The following is a 27112-nucleotide window of genomic DNA, read 5'->3' on the forward strand; positions in this document are numbered from 1 at the left end:
GGCTGGTTTTGTTAGGCCTCTTCTTACCATCGCTGGGAAAAGGACCTCCTGCCTTGCCCATGCAGCCTGGAGGAGAGTGAGCAGGGAGGCATTGCTGAACAGTGGGTCCACCTTTCCTCGCACCTCTGCCATCTCCGGGGCCTTGCAGGGGTAGTTGTTTGGCAGCTGGGGACCTTGACACATCACTACTGGCTGGTCTGCTCCAGCAGCAAACGTTAAATCGTGAATCAGAATGTATGTAGGGCTGGCTGCCATTTAAATATAGGGCCAGCACCTGCTGACTTGTCAGCTGACTACATTCTCAACATCGTACAGCCCGCCCCCTCCACATCATTGTTTGGGGGGGCGGGGGTGAGGGCCAGCCGACCTGGGCATGATAATGAGCTGTCACGTGCGAGATCGCGACCGCTCCGCGGCATGCAGACCATTTTTTACGCCCGCTGCCGAAATTGGAAAAAAAAAATTGGAACCCTCCAGAAAACCACAAACTAAGCCGATGTTCGGAAGCGCTGTGTCTCTACTCTTAGCACCTGTCAGCTGCATTTTTTTGAAAAGACAGGACTGGTCCGGAAGAAGAAACCAATGAGAAATTTCTCATCTCTGAAATTATCAGTCACAGACCTCAAAATCTTTACCACAGACACTGGTGTCCGTGTACAGAAACGTTGCCAACCCCTGATATATACATTCATTCATTTTAACTTTACATACTACCCAATCTCCCACCAAGTCTCTGACATCACAGATTCAGTCTGTCAGGAGGCTTCACAACTCTCCCTGATCGTGTTCTTTCAGGCTCTGAAGCTCTGTAGTCTTTCTTGAAAGTCTTGTTCGATGACTTGGATGACCTTGACCAATGTTTATAGTATCTTGTTGCCTCTGGGTTTTTTGATGATCATTTGGTTCTTCCAGATATATGACTGGTTGCTGTGTTTGAACAATAGGGATAAGGTTTCTCCTATTTCAATGTATAGTACCCGCAGGAGTGAGTACTAATTAAGATCTCAGATGAACTTCATCTCTCTGGATGACTCTACCTTCACATTCTCGATCTCATAGCCATACCTTCTCTCCTTCCTTTAAGATTGGTAGCTTTCTGGTATGAAATCTCTAATTGTAATTGCGAGCTTGTTGGTTCCTGTAAGACTTCTGTCTATCTTGAACTTTTTAGTAATCTTGTACATCCAGCCCCGGAAGTGGTTTTCTAGGTAGAATTGGATGTTGAGTTTTATCCTCCTCCCCATCAACAGCTCTCTGAAGGTGAACATCCACATCTCAATGGAGTAGATTGATAATTCAGTTGGAAACAGTGCAGTTGGAAGATCTTCATTTTTCTTCATTAACGATTTAATAGTTCGTACTCCTCTCTCCAATTCACCATTCGATTGAGGGTAATGAGGGGAACTTGTGGGATGTTCAAATCCCCACTTACTCGCAAATTATGTGAAGTATTCACGCACAAATTGTGGTCCATTGTCTGGCACCCCCTCATCAGGAATATCAAACGCTGTAAAGATCTCTTGTGAAGCTATAATAACAGATTCTGTTGTTATTGAGTACAATCTTTTCACTTCAATCCATCTTGAGAAATAATCGATCACTGTGATGTAAGATTTTCCATTGTACATAAATAAATCCATTCCTAGACTGACTGAAAATTGTGTAGTTATCAGAGGTTCCCTCTTGTCTGGTCTGTGTACCGCGCATACCTGGCAATTCAAGATCATGTTTTCTATGACTTTAGTTATTCTTGGCCACCAAACAGATGGTTGAGCCCCCATGCTCTGCCTTTTGTGTATTCCATGTGGCTTTGATGGATTCTTGCCAAGATATCTGAACGAAGAGAAATCGGAATGACCAGTCTGTCATTATATACCACCAAATTGCCTATGATTGTGAAGCGTCTCCTGAATTCAAACAACTTTTTTATTATCTTCCCACTGGGATGTTCCTGTGGCCAACCTTGTGTACAATAGTGGTGTATCCGAATGCATTTCTGATCCTGCTTTTGAGCATGACGCATTTCTTGAAGTTTCTATGCACTTGCCGGCCATTGTGATGGAGTATACTGTAAATATGACTCTATCTCTTCAACAATGTTAACATCCTGTTGTGTCGGATGGTCAACAGTTGCTCTTGATAATGCATCAGCAGAAGTTTTCACCTTTCCCTGAACGTATACCGTCTCGCAGGTATATCCCATCAACCTCAATCGTAATCTTTGAATTCTCGGAAGCATTTTTGCAATTTCCTTCTCATGCAGTAAGGAAACCAAAGGTTTGTGGTCTGTCCCAATAACCACTTTCCGGCCAATAATGTAACCAGAAAACTTCTCACAAGGCCACATGACTGCAAGTGTTTATTTTTCAATGACAGCATACCTTGTCTCTGTCTTGGATAAAGCTCTAGATGCATAATTGGTCTTCAACATCCATTTTGCTGTTCTTGAAAGAGGACTGTCCCTAACCCTGTAGATGAGGCATCTGAACATAAGAAATAAGAGCAGGAGTAGGCCATTCAGCCCCTGCCATTCAATGAGATCATGGCTGATCTGCCCCAGACCTCAACTCCTCTTTTGTGCCAGCTCCTCACAGCCCTCAACTCGCCGATATTTCAAAAAAAAAATCTGTTGCAATTATAGTTGGTAATGAAGGGTTGTAATGCACTAATAACTCTGGCGAGACTAGCATCTCCTTAATTCTTGAAATGCTTGTTCTTGACGTGTGTTCCAACACCACACTTGATCTATTTTCAAGAATTGTCGTAATGGTTCTGTTACCTGCGCCAAATTGGGTAAAAATTTTGCCAATTGATTCACCATTCCAAGGAATATTTAGAGATGTTGGATTGAAGTTGGAGTTGGAAACTCATTAATGGTTCTCGCCTTTTGCAGGTCTGCCATTATAGCATTACTACTTACAATATGTCCCAAGAAACAAATGGACTTTTTCGAGAATTTACATTTGTCATTAAGTGTCAGCCCTTCTTCCTGAAGATGATGTAGAACTACTTTTACTCTCTGGTCATGTTCCTCGACAGAATCCCCATGGACCAGGATGTTGCCCATGTGACATATCACCCCTTTGAGGCCTTGCAGAATATTGGACACGGTCCTTTGGAAGATTCCAGGTGCAGATCTTATATTGAATGTTAACCGATTGAAGCAAAATCTTCCAAATGGTATGATAAATTTGTGAGTAATCTTGACTTCTTGTCCAACGGAACCTGTCAAAAGGCACTATTGGCGCGAATTGACTGAACATTATGATTTTGGATAGCTTTGCCAGGTTGTCATCATTCGAAAACTTTGAATAGATTTCCCTCATCACAGCTTTGTTAAGCTGTGTTAAGTCAACACAGATACGAAGAGTACCATTTGGTTTTTGGAACTGGAGCCATAGGCAAACACCACTCTGTTGGTTTTGTGGCAAGAGAAATGGCTCCCCTTCTGGTCATCTCTTCCAGCTGATTTTGTACTTGGTTCATCAATGGGTGTGGTATCTGTCTTGGTGTAAAGATCTGGTAAAGGTCTGGTATCTTCTCTTAACAGTATGCTTTACTCAGTCCTCAGTCTTCCTAGACCTGAAAATAGCTTTGGAAAGTCTGCTTGAAAGTGGCTGTTGGACTTTGGCTGCTTGATTTCATCCACCTTTTTGATTAACGTATAGATCTAAGCATACTTTTTTGCTGAACAGAGAAAATTATTTTTTGTTTCGAATGTATAGGGTTTCCATTATCTGCCTTCTCCTACATTGAAATGTAGCCTGTGCTTTCCCTTGACTTTCAGTTGAATCCCTCCTGGAGCATGCAGCTGAGTGTCAGTGGGTTATGAGCAATGTGTTGACAACCATGGCTCTTGGTCTGACAGAATTGTGACACTTGCACCTGTGTCCAATTTGAAATTAGTAATATGTCCATTGATATAAATGTCTGCCGTGCAGAATGCTTGATTGGGGTCATTAATTTCCCCTAGGACGTCTCCTGGTTTGTCTTCCAATGGGAATTGTTCCACTTCATTCACAGCTTTATATGTGAAGGCTTTTTGTTTGGCATTTCTGTGAGAAAAGGTCTGTCTTATTGCAATTAAAGCATTCAGCTTTATTAGCGGGACACTGTTCACATCTGTGGGTCTTTCTGGCTCCACAGCACTGGCAGGGTTTCATGGCGTCTTGCACCTTCCCCCCGACCCCAAGTGTACCTTCTTATCTGTAAAGTGCTTTGGGAACTGTACCATCAACAGATTCTTTCTGATCCAAGGCCACAGGATGGTTCTATTTTGTCTTCTGACCTCTGCCTGTCAGACCATCTATATCACTTTCTCCAGAGTGAGGTCATCTTTTGACTGTAGGAGATCTGATAAAGACTTGCCAGCTATTCCCGCTACTATTCGGTCCCTGATCAACTCAGACTTCAGTTTTCCATAGTTACATCCCTCAGCCAATCTGTACAAATTATTAATGAAAGTGTCTACTCATTCGCCCAGCTTCAGGACTCTTTTCTTAAACTTTGCTCTTTCCAGGATTGTATTACTTCTTAAATTAAAGTATTTGTCAAAGGCTTGTAACACATCCTCAAACTTTTCTGAAGCTTCATTTATACCTTGCCTTACAATTATGTCATCTGCAATTGCACCATGGGGTATAATAGAGTATTAATTTGATCAGCCTCAGATTTGGTATGTAGCCGAGAAGTTATTCTAAATCTTAAAAATCATTTTCTCCACATCAACCAATTCTGTATCTGAATGGGTCCTTCTGAATTTTGGAAGCTTTCAGGCATCGTATATTTCGAATCCATTTTTACCAGCTCTTTAGGATTTCTCTTTCTTTTAAAACATTTATCTTTGCTTTAATGAAGGTGTTCCCGCTCCTTTCGGGTGTTCCCACGCTTTTCTGCTCTTTTCGGGTGTTACTGCGCTTTTCCTCTGTGGTCTGCTTGAGTAATGGCCACCGACTCCAGACTCGCCCACACAAGGGATCGACTTTTTTCTTCCCCATCAATGCACCCTTTCCAAAAGGTTTCTCATCCGATCCCCAACCGTCACTCGGTACTGTGACTTGCAGCCCAAACACTGGACCTGGATTCCGCTCGCAGACCAGCCTGAATGCCTGCATGGCTGACTCACCAACAGTCCGTGTCTTCCTCCAGCTATGGAGCAGCTCTGGAGCTCTTCACAGTCTCCCTTTGAGATCTGTCATGTTCTTGGCGCTACTGTGAGGTGAGGTCTTTCAATATTTCTAGGCATTTTCACCATTGCCACCATATTGTGTATTGTTGTTAGCATAGTTCGAGTGTTGTTTACAGATGTCTCGGAGTCTTGGAATAGCTAAATAGTAACTTGTTTATTATAAATACATAACTATTTACACTCTCATTCAGCCTGTCCAGCTAATACCTCTCATGATGCTTCTAGCTTCTTCCAAGCCTAATACCCATGTGATTACTACATTCTCATCACTACAGTGGGAGGGGTTACTCTCACTGTCTCAAACATCAACCCTTTCAGACCCTTATACTACCTTGCTATCTTCTTAATAATTTTGTGTCCCTTCCTCAAATGTGCAACCACTCAACAGCACGCTTAATGCTGGCTGCGCGCTGCAATCCTTTAAATTCGCAGGCAGCATAAAGTTTGCATGCTGCTTGCATCAGAAATATCACATTCCTGTGCCTTTTTTTGGTGGTTATCATATTTGTGACTTCGTGGAGAGGTAAAGAGAAAAAGTAAAAAAGTGAGACATGTTGATACAGAAGATGAAGAGATGGTCAGATAGAGAGAGAGAGTTAAAGATTAGCCGAGCAACAAGATAAAAATAATGTGGTCAGTTGGTTTGTTCAAGCTTGATCAGTAGAATGTTCCAGACTGTAATGGCTGCAATTAAAGTAAAGCTGCTGCTGCATACGGAACAGACTGATACTTAGAATTAGGCTAGAGATTACTATATAATTCAATTTGTTGTAAAGGGACCAATTGGGACAAAAGGGAAAAAATTCAGTTTGCTAAGAAAAAAAAGTTCATCAGAAGAAGCATTTTCTTTCCTTTAGTTAGTACAATGAGAAGAACACATGCCTACGCTTATTGTACCCTGCTGATAGTACTCCACTTCTAAATAGCTTTGTATGCTGAAGTAAGAAATAAAAGTATTGCAACCTGAACCATCAACTGACTTTGCTACTACTCAAGTGAACAATGCATGTTTTTTTAACAACAGTGTGTGATGTTGCTGGGTACTGTTGAAATTGGGATTTAGATGACTCTGCTGCACTTCCGCTGCTACATGGTCCTGCATGCTTTGTGCAAAATTTGCAGCCATTGTAAAAGGGACTCAAACTGGGAAGGAGGGCAGGGCAGGATGCGGGCAAGATAGATACCCACCCTGATCATTTTAGCCGTGCCTCTGCTACTGCTGGGTATAGCCTTACCATGGCAACTGATTGGCATTACAACAGAACGAATAAGACACCAAGGAGATCAGTGAAACTCTTTCCAACGTATCCCTAAGTTTATTGAAGCTTTATGAAATAGTCTGTTCCACATTTTTGGGACATTGGGACCGGTTCTGGGGGAGGTGGGACTATTACAAATTGGACGGTCTACACCTGGGCCGGACTGGAACCAATGTCCTTGGGGGTGCTTTTGCTAACGCTGTTGGGGAGGGTTTAAACTAATGTGGCAGGGGGATGGGAACCAAATGAGGAGGTCAGTGGACAGTAAGGAGGTAGTAACTAAAGCCTGTAAGGAACTAGATAATGAAGTCAGCGTGACTAAGGGAAAGAGAAGGCAGGGAGCAGATGATGTACGCAAAGGGACTGGTGGTCTGAGGTGCATTTGTTTTAATGCAAGAAGTGTAGTAGGTAAGGCAGGTGAACCTAGGGCTTGGATTAGTACCTGGGAGTATGATGTTATTGCTATTACTGAGACTTGGTTGAGGGAAGGGCATGATTGGCAACTAAATATCCCAGGATATCGATGCTTCAGGCGGGATAGAGAAGGAGGTAAAAGGGGTGGAGGAGTTGCATTACTGGTCAAAGAGGATATCACAGCTGTGCTGAAGGAGGGCACTATGGAGGACTCGAGCAGTGAGGCAATATGAGCAGAACTCAGAAATAGGAAGGGTGCGGTAACAATGTTGGGGCTGTACTACAGGCCTCCCAACAGCGAGCATGAGATAGAGGTACAAATATGTAAACAGATTATGGAAAGATGTAGGAGCAACAGGGTGGTGGTGATAGGAGATTTTAATTTTCCCAACATTGACTGGGATTCACTTAGTGTTAGAGGTCTAGATGGAGCAAAATTTGTAAGGAGCATCCAGGACGGTTTTCTAGAGCAGTATGTAAATAGTCCAACTCGGGAAGGGGCCATACTGGACCTGGTGTTGGGGAATGAGCCCGGCCAGGTGGTTGAAGTTTCAGTAGGGGACTACTTTGGGAATAGTGATCACAATTCCGTAAGTTTTAGTATACTCATGGACAAAGACGAGAGTGGTCCTAAAGGAAGAGTGCTAAATTGGGGGAAGGCCAACTATACCAAAATTCGGCAGGAGCTGGGGAATGTAGATTGGGAGCAGCTCTTTGAAGGTAAATCCACATTTGATATGTGAGAGGCTTTTAAAGAGAGGTTGATTAGCGTGCAGGAGAGACATGTTCCTGTGAAAATGAGGGATAGAAATGGCAAGATTAGGAAACCATGGATGACAGGTGAAATTGTGAGACTAGCTAAGAGGAAAAAGGAAGCATACATAAGGTCTAGGAGGCTGAAGAAAGACGAAGCTTTGAAAGAATATCGGGAATGTAGGACCAATCTGAAACGAGGAATTAAGAGGGCTAAAAGGGGTCATGAAATATCTTTAGCAAACAGGGTTAAGGAAAATCCCAAAGCCTTTTATTCATATATAAGGAGCAAGAGGGTAACTAGAGAAAGGATTGGCCCACTCAAGGACAAAGGAGGAAAGTTATGCGTGGAGTCAGAGAAAATGGGTGAGATTCTAAACGAGTACTTTGCATCGGTATTCACCGAGGAGAGGGGCATGACGGATGTTGAGGTTAGGGACAGATGTTTGATTACTCTAGGTCAAGTCGGCATAAGGAGGGAGGAAGTGTTGGGTATTCTAAAAGGCACTAAGGTGGACAAGTCCCCAGGTCCGGATGGGATCTATCCCAGGTTACTGAGGGAAGCGAGAGAGGAAACAGCTGGGGCCTTAACAGATATCTTTGCAGCATCCTTAAACACGGGTGAGGTCCCGGAGGACTGGAGAATTGCTAATGTTGTCCCCTTGTTTAAGAAGGGTAGCAGGGAAAATCCAGGTAATTATAGACCGGTGAGCCTGACGTCGGTGGTAGGGAAGCTGCTGGAGAAGATACTGAGGGATAGGATCTATTCCCATTTGGAAGAAAATGAGCTTATCAGTGATAGGCAACATGGTTTTGTGCAGGGAAGGTCATGTCTTACCAACTTAATAGAATTCTTTGAGGAAGTGACAAAGTTGATTGATGAGGGAAGGGCTGTAGATGTCATATACATAGACTTCAGTAAGGCGTTTGATAAGGTTCCCCATGGTAGGCTGATGGAGAAAGTGAAGTCGCATGGAGTCCAGGGTGTACTAGCGAGATGGATAAAGAACTGGCTGGGCAACAGGAGACAGAGAGTAGTAGTGGAAGGGAGTTTCTCAAAATGGAGACGTGTGACCAGTGGTGTTCCACAGGGATCCGTGCTGGGACCACTGTTGTTTGTGATATACATAAATGATTTGGAGGAAAGTATAGGTGGTCTGATTAGCAAGTTTGCAGACGACACTAAGATTGGTGGAGTAGCAGATAGTGAAGGGGACTGTCAGAGAATACAGCAGAATATAGATAGATTGGAGAGTTGGGCAGAGAAATGGCAGATGGAGTTCAATCAGGGCATATGCGAGGTGATGCATTTTGGAAGATCCAATTCAAGAGTGAACTATACAGTAAATGGAAATGTCCTGGGGAAAATTGATGTACAGAGAGATTTGGGTGTTCAGGTCCATTGTTCCCTGAAGGTGGCAACGCAGGTCAATAGAGTGGTCAAGAAGGCATACGGCATGCTTTCCTTCATCGAACGGGGTATTGAGTACAAGAGTTGGCAGGTCATGTTACAGTTGTATAAGACTTTGGTTCGACCACATTTGGAATACTGCGTGCAGTTCTGGTCGCCACATTACCAAAAGGATGTAGATGCTTTGGAGAGGGTGCAGAGGAGGTTCACCAGGATGTTGCCTGGTATGGAGGGCGCTAGCTATGAAGAGAGGTTGAGTAGATTAGGATTATTTTCATTAGAAAGACGGAGGTTGAGGGGGGACCTGATTGAGGTGTACAAAATCATGAGAGGTATAGACAGGGTGGATAGCAAGAAGCTTTTTCCCAGAGTGGGGGATTCAATTACTAGGGGTCACGAGTTCAAAGTGAGAGGGGAAAAGTTTAGGGGGGATATGCGTGGAAAGTTCTTTACGCAGAGGGTGGGTGCCTGGAACGCGTTGCCAGCGGAGGTGGTAGACGCGGGCACGATAGCGTCTTTTAAGATGTATCTAGACAGATACATGAATGGGCAGGAAGCAAAGAGATACAGACCCTTAGAAGATAGGTGACATGTTTAGATAGAGGATCTGGATCGGTGTAGGCTTGGAGGGCCGAAGGGCCTGTTCCTGTACTGTAATTTTCTTTGTTCTTTGTTCAAGCTTTTATGGCAGCAGTCTGAGCATTCTTGAAAAAAAAATCACTAACTGAGCTTAGGATCTCTTACATGGGCAGATATTCCTGGAGTTAACCTGCGCTCCATGGCTGACTAAAATATTGCAAAACTTTCATGCAAGTCTGCATACATGCAGATGGTCATCTTCTCCACATGTGCCAATACATCCAGCACACTGCTTGGCATGGTCTCCAATGGTTGCACCAATGCATGATGCTCAGAAAGTATCCTTCTTTTGAAATCGGTTTCCATGAGATCATAAGATCCCTGGGTTCATCAGCTGAGGGGTGGCAAGACCTGGCACTCCAAAAGGTAATTGCTGCTCACCACCATCACCACCTGCTCCTACTTAGTCATGCTCTGTGTCTCACCCAATGCACTCCAGTCTGCCTCACTATCTCAATCCTTTCCCAGGTAGAGGTTTCTGAGCCTGCACTTAATCTTCTTTCGGTTTATATTTAAAGCTATTCCTTTTCCTTTGATTATTTTCCTCATTCCAAGATGACAACTTGTTCATTTTTCTCAGCATTTTCCTTGTCTATAACTGCTTGATTTAGATTTTTCTCCTGTTTTCCCTTCAGTATGATATCCCCTTTGCTAAATTATTTTTTATTTGTATAATAACAAAATCTATTTCATCCTTCACTTTTTGCTGTTCTGATTTAAAAGAAAATTCTTGCATCTTCCTCCCTGGTTGAAATGACTCCTCACTTTCTTATTTATGCATTTTGCCAGTTCATTAACTCCCTTCTTGATCTGATGTAGACCACCTTCGATAAAGTAGAACCCTTCTTCCTGACATCATCTCTTCAGCCCTCAATCTTCCTATGCTTCCCTACTTTAATGGGTCTGGCTTGGCTTGGTAGCACACTTAGAATCATAGCACAGAAGGAGGCCATGCAGCTCATCAAGCCTGCTCTCAGCAAGAACAATTTAGCTAGACCCACTCCCCTGCCTTTTCCCTGTGACGATGCATTTTCCCTCCAGGTGCTTATCCAATTCTCTTTTGAAAGCTAGAATTGAATCTGCCTCCACCACCCTTTCAGGCAGTGCATTTCAAATCATAACCACTTAATGCATAAAAAAAGTTTTGCCTCATGTCGCCTTTGATTCTTTTGCCAGTCATTTTAAATCTGTGTCCTCTGGTTCTCGACCCTTCCACCTCTGAGTCAGAAGGTTGTGGATTTATGTCCTGCTCCAGAGACTTGAACACAAAAATCTAGGCTGACACTTTCATGCTGAGGGAGCAGTGAGAGAGTGCTCTACTGTCAGTGGTGCCACCTTTTGGTTGAGACGTTAAACTGAGGCCCTACCTGCTCCCTCAAGTGGACGTAAAAGGTCCAATGGCACAATTTCGAAGAAGAGCAGGGGAGTTATCCCCAGTGTCTCGGCCAATATTTATCCTTCAATTAACATCACTAAAGTAGATTATCTGGTCATTATCACACTGTTGTTTTTGGGAGCATGCTTTGCCCAATTGACTGCCACATTTCCTACATTACCACAGTGACTGTACTTCAAAAGTACTTCATTAGTTGTAAAGTACTTTGGTTAGTCCTGTGGTCATAAAAGGTGCTATATAAATGCAAGTCTTCCTTTTTTTTCTTTTTCTAGCACATGGCTGGTTGAATAATCTGCTGATACCATCCTTGAAGACCTGCACCTCAGTTACTTCCTAATCTCCTAAACTCCTTTTGGATGACTTCAGGCTTTTCCTTTGCTCCCTCACTGGCTCCCGTGATAACTGATTGCTCTCGCTTTCCTTGTGTAATCTTTTCCTGTCTTCTGAAATACTCCTTACTCTACCACTTCGATTCTTCGTCTGGATTGCAACATGCCTCTAACTGTTGAATTTCCTTTTACTATTCCATTCATAACTGATTTTTTATTTTAGCCCTCTTCCTGAGTCACAATTTTTGATACCTACAAGAAACCAGTGCTTCAAACTTGTTGGAGAATAATTTGCTCTGAGCATTTCTGCTCTAGCCTGTGGATAATCACCACTCCTTCATTTTCCACTTCCAGCCCTTTAACTCTCAGAGGAGCAACTACTCTCAGAAGCTGTTTGTAAAGCAGCTACCAGCAGGAACAACTGTGGACACATCTCATAACACAAAAGTGTTTTTCAAAATGGGGAGCATAAGAGGTGTCCCGGGGTATGCAACATAATAAAGATGACAGGTGTGTAGGAATGAAGCTCAGTGACATGCATTGATATATAAATGCAGAGTTGCAACTCAAACTTACAGTCTAAACTTCCACAGACGCATGATCAGAAGGGTATCCAGGATCCACCAATTGAGAGGGATGAACTTATAAACTCTCTCAGCAGCGCTGAAGAACTATTGATAAGGAAGGTTCGGGTACATTATCCATCCCCACCCCACCACCCCCACTGAAATGGAATTAGGCCTGGAACCAGTACAGCCACCCCACCTTAGAGGATAAATGGTCCTTTCCCAGTGCCATCAAATCCTTCCCTATCCACTGTTGCCCCTTTCCTCCAATGTTTATCCTCCTGCTCTTCATCTTCTGTTCTTCCCTCCCCTCTCCCTGTCTACCTCCCCCTTTAAATCTATCTTCTCTCTCCCCCCACTGTAAAGAAATGGGTGCAGGCCTAGTGCTACATACGCCTTCATTGTCTTCTGTTGCTCCCTCTACTCTACTCCCATGCCCTGCCCTCTTCCCCCTTCTCTTCCCATTTGAGCTCAGACTCGGCGCTCCATAAGAGGGATGCCCAAATGTTGGCATGAATTTTTTGTGTGAGTTGATAGTGCTGGTTGCACCACCACAGCCAGTTTGAGCATTTGAAATTGATGAATGTGGCCTCATTTGCCTCGCCGGATGCCAAGTTCCAGGAGTGAGGTTCAGAGTGGACAACAAGGAGGTGGGGGGGGGGGAGGTGGCGGTGCGATTGTGACAGCAATTTAAAAAAATGTTGTTTAAAAAAAAATGAAGCTTTATTGGTAACCACAGTGGCCACTGAAGAATTCTAAGCAAGGCATGACTGTCCCATTCATTGCTGCCCGATTTATGCTTGGGGACCTAAAACAGACATTACGCCTCTTATTTAGATATGTAAGGGACCCAACGCTTGTTCTACATTCACAAAACAGGCACAATGAGACATAGTTTCTACACTGTAGTCTTTAAAAACTAGGCTGTTATATTCAATATTAAGGGTTGAACACTTAGATTTTCCAAAACATTAAATGCATACTTTTTTGCAAAATAAAGACATACTTTAAAGCACTATTTTGTCAGAAGCATGATTAAATCAGACACTGAAAAAAGTCCAAACTGATGGGGCTTATGAAACAGATAGAAAGCAACAAAAGCCATGAGAATATTGTCATGGGAACAACATGACCTTGGCTAACTATATCTTTTATGCCTCTCAAAGCTGTGCTATGGTTTTCTATTTTCAGTTATTTTTGCACTGGCTAAATGACTGTTTGGGCTATTCAAGATTCACACTGCTGAATTTTCATTACATCCCCTCAAGGAACTGTAAACAGCTACACACATTAAAGGGCAACTTAATCTCCATGTCTCCGCTTTAAAGACGTCTGCAAACGCGACATGAAGTCCTGTGACATTGATCACAAGTCGTGGGAGTCAGTTGCCAGTGTTCGCCAGAGCTGGCGGGCAGCCATAAAGGCGGGGCTAAAGTGTGGCGAGTCGAAGAGACTTAGCAGTTGGCAGGAAAAAAGACAGAAGCGCAAGGGGAGAGCCAACTGTGTAACAGCCCCGACAAACACATTTTTCTGCAGCACCTGTGGAAGAGCCTGTCACTCTAGAATTGGCCTTTATAGCCACTCCAGGCGCTGCTCCACACACCACTGATCACCTCCAGGCGCTTACCGATTGTCTCTCGAGATAAGGGAGGCCAAAGAAGAATCTAAACTGTAAACCGTGGGTAAATGGAAGAGTTATTGATGCAATCGGTTTTCATCTGGTACTAACTGCTAATGCCACCGGTGCTGGAAATAGCATGCAGCCAGACATGCAACAGAATCATGTTTGTACCTTTAGGACATAAAACATGGTAGAAATCTGTAAAAGTAAAAAGTTAGTTAAATTAATGGAATAAACCACTGGGGAGATGGCCTATGCACCTACTAGTATACTATCAAATTGAGCAATTAAAATGAAGCCCAAAGGTCATATGCCTATTTATGTGCCTTTCATTCAACACCAGCTATACTAAGCAGAACGTTAAAGGAAATTCCTTGATACTGATTTTTTAAATAAAAAGACTATGTAGCAGCAGAACACTTCAGAGAAATAAGGTTTTCAATGCTGTAACCTGACAAGTTTTGCTTAGTTTCTAAATATGAGTGTTACATTGTTTTCTTTAGTGGTAATAATATAATTGAAAAGATATAACTCCTATTGATAGCACTGGAAAACAGTCGTAACCTATTGCATACCTGCTATCAAAACGATCAGCAGCTGGCAGCTCAAAAAGAGCTCTAAATATCAGCCTTATAACACGTGAAGACAAGGCAATTCAGAAAATGGGCTGGCCAAAACTGAAGCTGTATGATCAATCAATTTATTTTTTAGATTATAGGATAACCCTCTAATTGAACTAACTGGATCACATTGGCAACTTCCCATTTTAATGAAAAACATTGATTGTTCCTGTGGAACACTCAACCTAATTCGTGGGTCAAAACGCTGACTGCCAGCATGTATAATTTAAATACTTTATTTATGACTAAATGTAAATTATGAAAAGCAGATTGCAAAGTATTGAAATCACTCATTATTAATATCACCATTCCTGAAAATTAAGTTCCAATCAGATTGTTTTTCCATTGCTCTGATTGGTGAGCAGCTCCTTGCAGGCAGCCCATGTACAACGTGCAATTAGATAGGTAGGTAGGTAGGTAGGAGCACTGTCAGCACAAACCCCTGTTTCAGCAGTGAAGGACATTTTTGTATTTTGAGGCAGCATTGCCAGTGAACACAGATGTCATTATAGTCCTGAAATTTATGCAAATAGATTTAAATAGGTCCCATGACAAATTTCCCATTTTTGTGGCTTCATCAAGATCACTAATAACAACACAGTAGTATCTATGAATAGGAAAGACTTTTGTTCCTTCAACATGTTGCGCGACAGGAACAGAATAATGCAGGTGAAAGCTTGATAACCCAGCACTAGCCATGAAGCCGCCAAACTCTTCTCTGCACTTGCTCTCTCTTGGCTCCACCTGGAATGTGGCCTCCTTGTCGCTTGTTAACAGGTCCCCCACGAGTGCGGATGTTCTCTTGATGGTAGTCTTCTCTTTTAGAACCAGACAACAAAATATTCCCTCATTGGCAGAGTCAGACTAATCAGGGGGCAGTTTTAATAATCCTGTGGATCCAGACAGTACTAAAAGCTTCTTCATTCCTTCAGAAATAACTGCGGACAGGCAAGTGGCAAGTAAGTGGAGTGGCTGCTAGGGCACTTAAGGCAGGGTTCCAGAGGATTGTGCTGGAGCAGATGAGTCTGAATGAAAGAAGGTGGTGAGTGATTTTGGAGCAGCCAAAGCTGAACAGCACAGAACAGTGGTCAAAGTGAAACAAAAACAAGAAATGCTGGATTCACTCAGCAGGTCTGGCAGCATCTGTGGAAAGAGAAGCAGAGTTAACGTTTCGGGTCAGTGACCCTTCTTCGGAACTGACAAATATTAGAAAGGTCACAGATTATAAACAAGTGAGGTGGGGGTGGGGCAAGAGATAACAAAGGAGAAGGTGCAGATTGGACCAGGCCACATAGCTGACCAAAAGTTCACGGAGAAAAGGCAAACAATATGTTAATGGTGTGTTGAAAGACAAAGCAATATTGTTTGCCTTTTCTCCTTGACCTTTTGGTCAGCTATGTGGCCTGGTCCAATCTGCACCTTCTCCTTTGTTATCTCTTGCCCCACCCCCACCTCACTTGTTTATAATCTGTGACTTTTCTAATATTTGTCAGTTCCGAAGAAGGGTCACTGACCCGAAACGTTAACTCTGCTTCTCTTTCCACAGATGCTGCCAGACCTGCTGAGTGAATCCAGCATTTCTTGTTTTTGTTTCAGATTTCCAGCATCCGCAGTATTTTGCTTTTATTTTAGTGGTCAAAGTGAAACTGATCAGACTATGCCAGGTATTGGAGAGCACTAGCTGAAGCTTGGACAGAGAAAGCGGGATCACGAGCCACAAAAAAAGGTAAATGAGAAGTAGATAACCAGTTAAATGTTGTATGGGTGTTCGAATTTCAGAACATGTGATAGTTTATTTCTTTATAAATATGAACGTCAATAGGGAACAATGAACCCAGTGTTGCCAACACTCAGAAATACTTACATTTTTGGAAATATTTTGTTCAAATGCTGTGACTCACACTACAATAAATGTGGTCTTTCAATAAATTGTGGAGATGTTTCATTAAAAAAGAAAATAATTGTGTTCAATATGATGTTTAATTCAGATTCTGCTTGACCCAAAAATGTTTTAATGATACACTGCCCACTCACTGGTTGTGGCACATGAACCTGGCTCCCTGTTCCAAAAGGTTGGACATGCTTGATCTAAACTATTAATTCACAAATATCATTAGCAAAAACAACTGATTAAAACTGCCTCACAAATGCCAAAATATATATTATCAAAAGTAATGATATGATGAGAGATTTGCTCTCATGATTAATGGCATTTTTGGAGTGACTACTGATAAGATTGATTTTACAAAATTCATTTCCAATAGACAAGCACTCTTGTTATCTCATTAGGGCTGTTAAACTCAATGAGGGCAACTGAAACAAAACACAATTGCAAGTTCCTGCTGAAATAAAACTTGACCCCTTTTCCAAGGCAGAATATGGTATTGTAGTAGGATTCTTTATTCCTTTATGTCTGAAGGAAGGCAGCACATTAGATACGCTAGAGAAAGTCAAACAAAATAAACTATTCAAAAAGCAACCCTTTGAATTGAGTGCACAATATCTTGTTTAGAAGGGTAATTTCATTCCTGTAAAGATGGTGGGAAAACCTTTTTTGCCACTGTTAATAAACATTCCAAGGGTGGGACCCACCATCCGTGGTTAACTAAAACAGTTAAAAATAGTATCAAAAATGGGAGGCAGGTCAGAAGATTGGACACAATATAAAAAACACCAAAGAAGGCCTAAAAGATTGATAAGGAAGGTAAAATTAGAATACAAGAGAAAGCTAGCTAGAAATATAAAGACTGATAGTAAGAGTTTCTATAGATATTTAAAAAAGAAAAGAGTTAATAAAGTGAGCGTTGGTCCTATAAAAAGTGAGACTGGAGAATTAATAATGGATAATAAGGAGATGGCAGATGGCAGATGAATTGAACAGATATTTTGCATCGGTCTTCAATGTTGAGGATACAAGTGACATCCCAGTATTAGCTGTAGGTCAGGAAATGGAAGGGAGGGAGGGTAGAAAATTACACTCACCAGGGAAGTGGTACTGAACAAATTGTTGGAGCTGCAGGCTGACAAGTCTCTGGGTCTCTGTAGACTTCATCATAGGGTGTTAAAAGAAGTGGTTAGTGAGATAGTTGATGCGTTAGTTTTAATTTTCCAAAATTCCCTAGATTCGAGGAAGGTTCCTTTAGATGGGAAAATAGCGAATGTAACTCCTTTATTCCAAAAGGGAGGGATACAGAAAGCAGGAAACTACAGGCCAGTTAGCTTAACATCTGTCTCAGGGAAAATGTTAGAAGCTATTATTAAAGATGTTATAGCAGGACATTTCGAAAAATTCAAGGTAATCAGGCAGAGTCAACATGGTTTTGTGAAAGGGAAATCATGTTTAACCAATTTATTGGAGTTCTTTGAGGGAGTTGCATGTGCTGTGGATAAAGGGGAACCCGGTGGATGTATTGTACTTAGATTTGCAGAAGGCATTTGATAAGGTGCCACATCAAAGGTTATTGCAGAAAATAAAGTTAATGATGTAGGGGGTAACATATTAGCTTGGATAGAAGATTGGCTAGCTAACAGGAAACAGAGAGTAAGCATAAATGGGTAATTTTCTCATTGGCAAGATGTAACAAGCGGTGTGCCACAGGGATCTGCGCTGAGGCCTCAACTTTTTACAATTTATATAAATGACTTAGATGAAGGAACCGAAGGTATGGTTGCTAAATTTGCTGATTACACAAAGATAGGTAGGAAGGTAACTTGTGAAGAGGATATAAGGAGACTACAAAGGGATATAGATAGGTTAAGTGAGTGGGCAAAGACCTGGCAAATGGAGCATAACGTGGGAAAGTGCGAAATTGTCCACTTTGGCAGGAAGAATAAAAAAGAAGCATATTATCTAAATGGTGAGAAATTGCAGAGCTCTGAGATACACAAGGATCTAGGTGTCCTAGTGCATGAATCGCAAAAGGTTAGTATGCAGGTACAGCACATAATTAGGAAAGCAAATAGAATGTTATCGTTTATCGTGAGGGGAATTGAATACAAAATTAGGGAGGTTATGCTTCAGCTATACAGGGCATTGGTGAGACCACATCTGGAGTATTGTGTACAGTACTGGTCTCTTTATTTAAGGAAGTATATAAATGTGTTGGAGGCAGTACACAGAAGGTTTACTAGACTAATACCTGGAATGGGTGGGCTGTCTTACAAGGAAAGATTGGGCAGGCTAGGCTTGTATCCACTGGAATTTAGAAGAGCAAAAGGTGACTTGATTGAAACATATAAGGTCTTGAGGAGTCTTGACAGGGTGGATGTGGAAAGAATGTTTCCCCTTGTGGGTGAATCTTGAACTAGGGATCACAGTTTAAAAATATGGGGTTGCCATTTAAGACAGAGATGAAGAGAAATTCTTTCTCTCAGAGGGTCGTGAGTCTTTGGAATTCTCTTCCTCAAAAGGCAGTGGAAGCAGAGTCTTTGAATATTTTTAAGGCAGAGGTAGATAGATTCTTGATAAGCAAGGGGGTGGAAGGTTATTGGGGGTAAGTGGAAATGTGGAGTAACCAGTTCAGCCATGAGGTTATTGAATGGCGGAGCAGGCTCGAGTGGTCGAGTGGCCTACTCCTGCTCCTAATTCATATGCTCGTATGTTCGTATGCAATATGATAATTTAATCTGCAATGCTTACATGAAACTTCACCTTGATGAAAACACATGACAGTTCTGGAATCTTTCCTTTTCTGAAATTGTGAGGGTCCTCTTTTACATCAAAAACATTTTAAAAAGCTCCTCGGAGGACACAGAAGGTTTACACAAAGAATAGCTGGACGGTTTCACTTTCTATACTTAAAGTTAATTGATCTCAGTGGGAGACACACATTATCTCAATGCTCCTTGACTTACACTCCTGATTGACTTCTAGTGACCCACTGCTGGAAATCATAGAGTTATAGGGCTCAATTTTATGTTTCCAACGCCAATTACGGCAACAGCCATAAAAGATGGTGGCCCGCACACGCAGGTTCTACTCCACGGACCTGCCGCGATCTTATATGCGGCGGCTCATTCACATGGCCGGGAATGAGTCACAGACTTCGCAGAACTCTGACAGTAGTTAAGACCAGAGCACCACAAGTAGGAGGAAGCTTTGCTATGTGGAGCGGGCTATTTTTAATGACGTGGAGGGGGCAGGCGATCTGTCCCCGGCAACGGTGTCCGGCGCCACTGTGCAGGCACCGGTGCCTTTTTTAAAGTGCTTCCAGCCCTTACATTTAATTTAAAAGTTTAAAGGGAAAGAGTAATTAAAATGATTTTTAAAAATTATACACGTTTCCAGCCCCTCTCCCACCACCCCCCACATTAATGATATACTCATTCCTTGCCCTCTCCTCCCCAAAAATACTTACCTTGTGTACCTGAACTTTGCCCCTGCAAAGTTCACAAACTTTTAACTTTACCCCTTCCCACCATCCTCTCCACCAATCAGAATAGTTTGACCTCGCTACCTCTTTACTGCACTGAGAAATTTACCTCCTGCCCACCCCCCCCCCCCCCACAGGTGTTGTGCCTCATTTTGCAGATGGGGAAGTGAAGGCACGGCAGTGCCGGCCACTGGGATGAAGATCGTGGCGGCACTTCAGGAGGCGCTGGGAACATCATTACCTCAGGTAAATTAATGAATTTGAATATTTAAATTACGGTCTAGTCACCGCCGGCAAGATCAGGACGAGCCCTGCCGGCATCGAGGTCGGTATCGGGCCTCATCTGGGGCAATCGTCATATTCCCCCCGCCACAGAGCCAGACGTCGAGGCCTCTATAAAATCCAGCCCAGAGAGTCATGGGGGGAATTTTATGCTCGCCCGGCCTCCAAATCCGCCACAAGGGACCCTGCCACTTTCTGCCTCCACCAAAATTAAGTCCAGGCAGGAAGGCCTTGAACGGCCTTCCTGCTCCGCCACTAATTGAGGCCCTTAACTGGACAATTAATGCCCCCGCAATTTGCCATGTGGTGGGCGACACTGTCGCAGCACAGGAAGCATAGCACAGCTGCTTCCCAGCTCTGGGGTGGTGGTGGTGGGGGGTGGGTGGAGTGGTTGGGTGTCCCTCATTAAAAGGCACTTAGTGCCAGAATGAGGGATCCAACATCAGGAAGGGGGGTTGGGGGGGAGGGGTGGTGGCCGCTGAGAGTTACCCCCCGCCCTTGCTACCGACCCCGCTTCACCTCCCTCCCCGTGATCCCCACCCCGCGAGACCCCTTCCTCCCTGACCTACTTGTGGCCTGGGTCCAGTGCAGCTCCCTTGGAAGGCCTGCCGCTGTCTACTTGTGCCTAATTGGCACTAGATTCAGCGGGCCTCCCGCAGAAGAGGTGAGGCAAGGTTCTCGGTGTCGCTTTTTCTGGATGTCGAAACCCCCGACACCAGGATAAAATCCCATGTCATCTACAGCACAGAAGGATGCCATTTGGCTCATCGATACCATGTAGTCTCTCCACACAGGCATCCAGTCAGTCCCACTCCCTTGCTTGATCCCCGTAACCCTGCAAGTTTATTTCCTTCAAGTGCCCATAAAATTTCCTTTTGAAGTCATTTGTTGTCTCTGCTTCCACCACCCTTATGGGTAATGAGTTTCAGGTCATTACCACTCACTGCATAAAAAAGTTCTTCCTCATATTCCCCCTGCCCAATATCTTCAATCTGTGTCCCCTAGTCCTTGTACCATTAATTAATGGGAACAGTTTTTCCTTGTCTAACTCATCTAAGCCTGCCATAGTCATGTACACCTCTATTAAATCTCCCCTCAATCTCCTTTGCTCTAAGGAGAACAACCTCAGCTTTTCCAGCCTAACCTTGTAACTAAAATCTCCCATCCCTGGAACCATTCTGGTAAATCTCCTCTGCATTCTCTCAAGGACCCTCACATCCTTCCTAAAGTATGGTGACCAGAACCGGATGCAATGCTCCAGTTGGGGCCTAACCAGAGCTTTATAAAGCTTCAGCATAATTTCCCTGCTTTTGTACTCAATGCCTCTATTTATGAAGCCCAAGTTCCATATGTTTTGCTAACCACTCTCTCAATATGCCCTGCCACCTTCAAAGGTTGATGCACATGCACCCCCAGGTCCCTCTGTTCCTGCACACTCTTTAGAATTGTACTATTAAGTATATATTGCTTCTCCCTATTCCTTTTGCCAAAATGTATCGCCTTGCACTTGTCAGTATTAAATTCCATCTGCCAGCTGTCTGTCCATGCTTCTAGCCTATCTATGTCCTCCTATTGCAGGCTCTTCACATCATCCTCACTATTTGCCACACCTCCAAGTTTGGTATCATCAGCAAATTTTGAAAATCTACTCTGTATTCCAAAATCCAAGTCATTTATATATTATAAAAAAAAGTGGTCCCAGCACTGACCCTTGGGGAACACCACTGTCCACCGTCCTACAATCTGAAAAACAATCATTTACTACAAATCATTTTCTGTCCTTAAGCCAATTTTTCATCCAACTGGACATTGACCCTTCTATTCCATGAGCCTCAATTCTGTTAACCAGCCTTTTATGTGGTACCTTATCAAACTTTAAAAAAAATCCATATAGACAGTATCCACCGCATTCCCTTCATCAACTTTCTCTGTTACTTAATCAAAAAATTCAATTAGATTAGTCAAGCATGATCTACCTTTTACACATCCATGCTGCCTCTCCTTAATTAACTCGAACCTCTCCAAGTGTCTGTTGATGTTTTTTTCCCTGATTATTGTTTCCAAAACCTTACTCACTACTGATGTTAAACTAACCAGCCTGTAGTTACTAGGGCTGTCCTTACGCACTTTCTTGAATAAAGGTGTTGCATTTGCCACTCTCCAGTCCTCTGGCACCTCCCCTGTATCCAGGGAAGATTGGAAGATTATGGCAAGCCCTTCCGCTATCTCCACCCCCACTTTCTTTAGCATCCGGACCAGGTGACTTATCTACCCTAAGCTTAGCCTGCCTTTCTAGTACCTCCTACCACTCAATTTTTACCCTATCCATTGCCTCTATTCTCTCCCCTTCTACCAATATTTTGCCAGATTGCACTTCCTTAGTGAACACTGATACAAAGTATATTAGCCTTGCCCAGCATCTCTTAGTATATATTACTTTCTTCGTCCCTAATAGGCCCCACTCCACCACTTAATAACCGAGATTTACAAGCCAGTAGAAGATTTTTGGGTTCACATGGGTAAATGTTGGGCGAGAATATGAGTAATTTCTGTAGTGATGCTTCCCAAAGTTAAATAGACAGCTGACACATCCAGGGCTAACACAAATAATGGCCACTTGGACTAGAAACTATAAAGTGTGAGATACCCACTGAACCCTTACAGTCAGCTTAGAGTCAATGTCTTCAGGAAAAGTGGTGAGCTGAAAATTGGCAAAGGAAGCCGGCGAGGGAAAAAAAATAAATTCAGCATACTTAAGATAATAGTAATTGGTTCAATAATTCGTAAGCCAAAGCAAAACTTAGAAGTAAACAATTTGCTTGCACTTGGCACTGATATGGGTCACATTACTAGAAAGACTGATTGGAACAACATCAGTGTGCTATGTTTGAATTCTACCTTTGTTCACTGCCCATATTTTTCCTCTAGTCGGTTCCAAGATCTTTTCATCCATTAATTATAATTGTTTTTCTGCATTTTGGCTTAAACAATCTGAATAAATTACCCTTTAGGATATTTGAGTTAGATTAAATTGAAGACTTCTATTACTAATGCAGATGAAATTTAGCAAATATAATTAAATTACAATGAATGTGGTTGCTACATGCCTGTTGAAAGCGACAACTCCACTTTCATAAATAGATCAGCGTGTACACAGAGAGCCAAAGGTTAAAAGTGTAATAAAAGAAATGAGTAGTGAACAACTAATAATGAGAAGAATTTGGATCAACCACCTTCTGTTCATAAGTGCAGAATTCTTTGTTTTTAGAAGACTAAGAATAACAGGCAATAATTGCTTTGTTGATTCCTCAAAACAATTACTTTGCAATAATAATACTAAGAATCAGTGTAATGTTTTGAGTAATAAAATAATCAAAATAAACTTCCAAAACATTTGTTAGCGATTAGTTACTTTTTTAAACCATGTGCAACTTTTACCTTGAGCAAATTAGCAAAATTTTCAGCATTTGCCAATTTTCTTTAATCAACTGTAATTAACTAACTCAAAATTTTCAGTTGTCTGTTGTAAGATCTCTAAATATCTTGCTTTACCACAAAGTCTGATTCCTGCAAAAGACTAATATTTGTAGAATGGGAACTTTGAACCATATTATTCAAATGTCTGTCACATATACATTTTAATCAGTACAATTTAATCCTTACCCTCATAAAAAAAACTCAATCAAATTTGTTGTAGTTAAAGATCATCATCACAGACTTTTGTAAAAGTTTACTCCAACAGTTGTTTTCCTGGCATAAGGATTGTCTGTTGAATTTTCAGCATCGTGTTTCTCACACTATATAATTTTAAGTACCGTGTTTTCACACTGTGTATATAATAAAAATCACGAGTACAGTTTTACATGTTTCTAAGTTTTGACTTTGCTTTTTTTGATGAGAAAAGTAGCATTATGATGCAAAAGGTGCAGGAACAATAGCCTGTGCCGGGTATTTTAAATAAACACGAAAAATATCACATTTTGTATGTTTTTTTTACCCTGTATGAACTTACTAGCTTGCAATATACTGTTCACCACATTAAACTATTCAGAGTATGATAATTATAAATACACATTGAATACATGGCAATGCAGACCTTTAGGAGAGTAAATTTATCCTTGAACCACAGTAAAAGCAAGCAAAGCTTCTCTTGGGACTTTGCATGCTGTCTGGAAAATGGAGCTCTCGGAGCTATCTAATTTAGTATACAACAACAATATTATTTTCTTCACTTACCCCTTTGGCATCAATCACTCCAGGGTTGGCATTGAACTTTACAGTTTTAAGTCTAGATCGTTCTTTTCTTTCAACCCTGGAGATACAGAAGGATGAATGGTCCATCAGATTATAATAGAATATTTTGACTCAATGGTTCAGAGGAATAATGAAAAATGTAAATTTAATGGATGGTAAAATAGAAGCCTAACACTACAATTCTTACAGGAAGATTTTAAAATTAAAATCACATCCCTATTTCAACCAGGTATCGTGAGACTGCCTGACATTTATATGATGATTGGGTACGGAATCATAATATGATATTTAACACTGCTGACTCATCATCTGGCAGCTCAAAGTTACATTAACAATAAATCCAACAGGTCAACATTCATTTTAAAACATTGCTTTGGGCTTGATTTTTAGCCCCTGCCAGACCTGGGATTGGAGGTGGGCAGATACTAAAAATATCTCCGTTGGCTGGCGTGCCAGTTGCCCGGCTCCATCCTTTTTTCCAGTTAGCCTCCAAGTTCCCGCAGGTGGTGAGGGCCAGTTTAACTGCCTGGAAATGGCATCCTGGCAGCAGAAAGATGGACCAGCACTCCAGGCAGGCCTAGAGTGCCAGTGTGCAGGAATAGCTGCAGGCTGTTCTGCAGAGGGACATTCCCCCCGCCACCGCAAGAGTGAGGCCTTGCAGCATAGAACCATAGAAAAGTTACAGCACAGAAGGAGGCCATTCAGCCCATCATGTCTGTGCCAACTGAAAAAACTAGCCGCCCAATCTAATCCCACTTTCCAGCACCTGGTCTGTAGCCTTGAAGGTTACAGCACTTGAGGGTTTCTGCCCTCACCACCGATACGGGCAGTGAATTCCAGACACCCACCGCTGTCTTGGTGAAAAAGTTTTCCTCATGTCCCCTCTAATCCTTCTACCAATCACCTTAAATCTGTGCCCCCTTGTAATTGACCTCTCCTCTAGGGGAAACAGGTCCTTCCAGTCTACTCTATCTGGGACCCTCATAATTTTGTAGACCTCAATTAAGTCATCCCTCAGCCTCCTCTGTTCTAAAGAAAACAACCCTAGCTGATCCTATCTTTCCTCATAGCTGCAAATATTAAGCACTGGCAACACTGATGCAATAGTGTATAAATATGCGAAGCGAACAACAATCATCGAGCAGTCTCTCATGTACTTGTATTGAATAAACCTTGGCTTGTTTGTATCCTTAGCCGTCTCCATGTTGAGTGTCTTTTTGATACTCCACCGCACAAGTCATGAAGTGAGGTATATATAGCAAAATATATAGCATTGGGGAAATTTCAGAGAATATTAATAATAAATATTTCTGTAAAAGAAATCCGTTATTAAGAGTGATTCACAGAATTGAACTTGATTCAATTGGAAGAAGAAAACTGAAAAAGGAGCCATGAATTTTCCTATTACAAAAAATGACAAGTGACATGGAGGGATTTGAGCACAAGGATGAGAATTTTAAAATTGAAATGGGAGCCAATGTAGGTCAGCAAGCACAGGGGTGATGGGTGAACAGATCTTGGTGCAATTAGAATACGGGTAGCAGAGCTTTAGACGTAGGTTTCAGCAGCAGATGAGCTGAAGCGGGGCAAGGATGTGTAATATTATGAAAGTGAAAGTAGGCAGTCTCGGTGATGAAGTGGATATGGGGTCAGAAACTCATCTCAAGGTCAAATAGGATTCTGAGGTTGTGAACTGTCTGGTTAAAGGAATTTAGTGAAATCTTAGTGTTTACTGACTAAGTTTAAATAACAGGGGGCACAAATGATCATCAGTAACGTTATTGTATGATCCCTCAACAAGCTTGTACCAATGGAAAGGAGAACCAGGCAGAGTGTAAAACAGGAGGCCCATTTGCAACCACCCAAAATGAAAACTATCCCATGATTCTCAAATCTTGTTAAGTACTCCTACGACATTACTGATAGTAATTTTTACTCTATTCATTTCAATTGCAAACAGTTTCTTTGCATGAACTTAGATAATTTAAAACTATTCCTCCATCACAGCTGGCAAGTTCCATTCAGATTTGAGTTTATCTCAGTGCAGGTCAGTTCACTGATCTCTGGTATAGGTTAGTTCAGTGCCAGGAGGCAAATGTGCAGCTGGGGAAAGAGAGCATAGGTTGAATTTGGGATTTGATGCAACAGCTTTGATACTCAACGAGGCTTGAAGAGTCATTATAGTTCCAGTATTTTGTAACTCTTCACATAAATTGCAGCTAAAGTCTAAAATAAAATTTTGGGTGTGATTTTAAACATATCCACCAGTATGGCTTTATTGTGGACCCAAAAGGAGAAGTGCTCCAAAGGATCAAAGGACGAGAAGCAGGCTATTCAACCACATAAGCATGCTCTGCCATTCAATTAGATCAGGGCTTATCTGCACTTCAACTTCATTCACTCAGCCTCCCCTGCTATGACCTTGCTTTCCACATCCCCGCCGTTGTAGCTGGGAAGCCTAGCAGTCAATCCCGCTATGTATGCACTGACAATAACCAGTGAGAGGTCAGCTGGCAGGTTTTAAATGAGGCTTGGTTGTTAAAATTGGTCGAGTCTCATTCCGTTGCAGGTGGAAAATGGACTCATCAAAATGATTTCCTGCTGTTGGCAGTTAAAAGCCAGGTCTTCATTTTAAAAGTGAAGCTATGTTACTACTATTTAATATTATTATATAATCTAACCACCAGACAAATTAATGTCCTTTTGTTTTCAACACAAAAAAAGAGGAACTGAATACTGCAAAAACAAGCTTAGTGGGGTCTTTCTTAATTGTCAACTGTACAGTTGTGATAGATACAGTTGTACCAATACATTGTTGAATCTACAGTTAAGGAAGACCACATCATAGAATAGAATCATAGAAAGTTTAAGGTACTGAAAGAGGCCACTTGGCCCATCGTGTCTGTGCTGGCTGAAATATGATCCACCTATTCAAAGCCTACCTTCCAGCATTTGGTCAGTAGCCCTGCAGATTACGGCACTTGAGGTGCATATCCAGACTCCTTTTG

At 42.1% G+C, this 27112-nt stretch overlaps 1 protein-coding gene across 4 annotated transcripts in view; it reads right to left on the bottom strand.

Moving 5' to 3' along the window:
• The window catches only part of dlg2 (discs, large homolog 2 (Drosophila)), a 1345388-nt gene that overhangs the window by 92988 nt on the left and 1225288 nt on the right, over positions 1-27112 (bottom strand). For all 4 annotated transcript variants that reach the window (XM_068033932.1, XM_068033931.1, XM_068033933.1 and 1 more), the window contains one exon: positions 24087-24162. In XM_068033932.1, the coding sequence (XP_067890033.1) occupies positions 24087-24162 (76 nt within the window). The remainder of the gene's footprint in view (positions 1-24086; positions 24163-27112) is intronic.

This window comes from Heterodontus francisci, chromosome 6 (genome assembly GCF_036365525.1).
Source record: "Heterodontus francisci isolate sHetFra1 chromosome 6, sHetFra1.hap1, whole genome shotgun sequence".
NCBI classification, from domain to species: Eukaryota; Metazoa; Chordata; class Chondrichthyes; order Heterodontiformes; family Heterodontidae; genus Heterodontus; species Heterodontus francisci.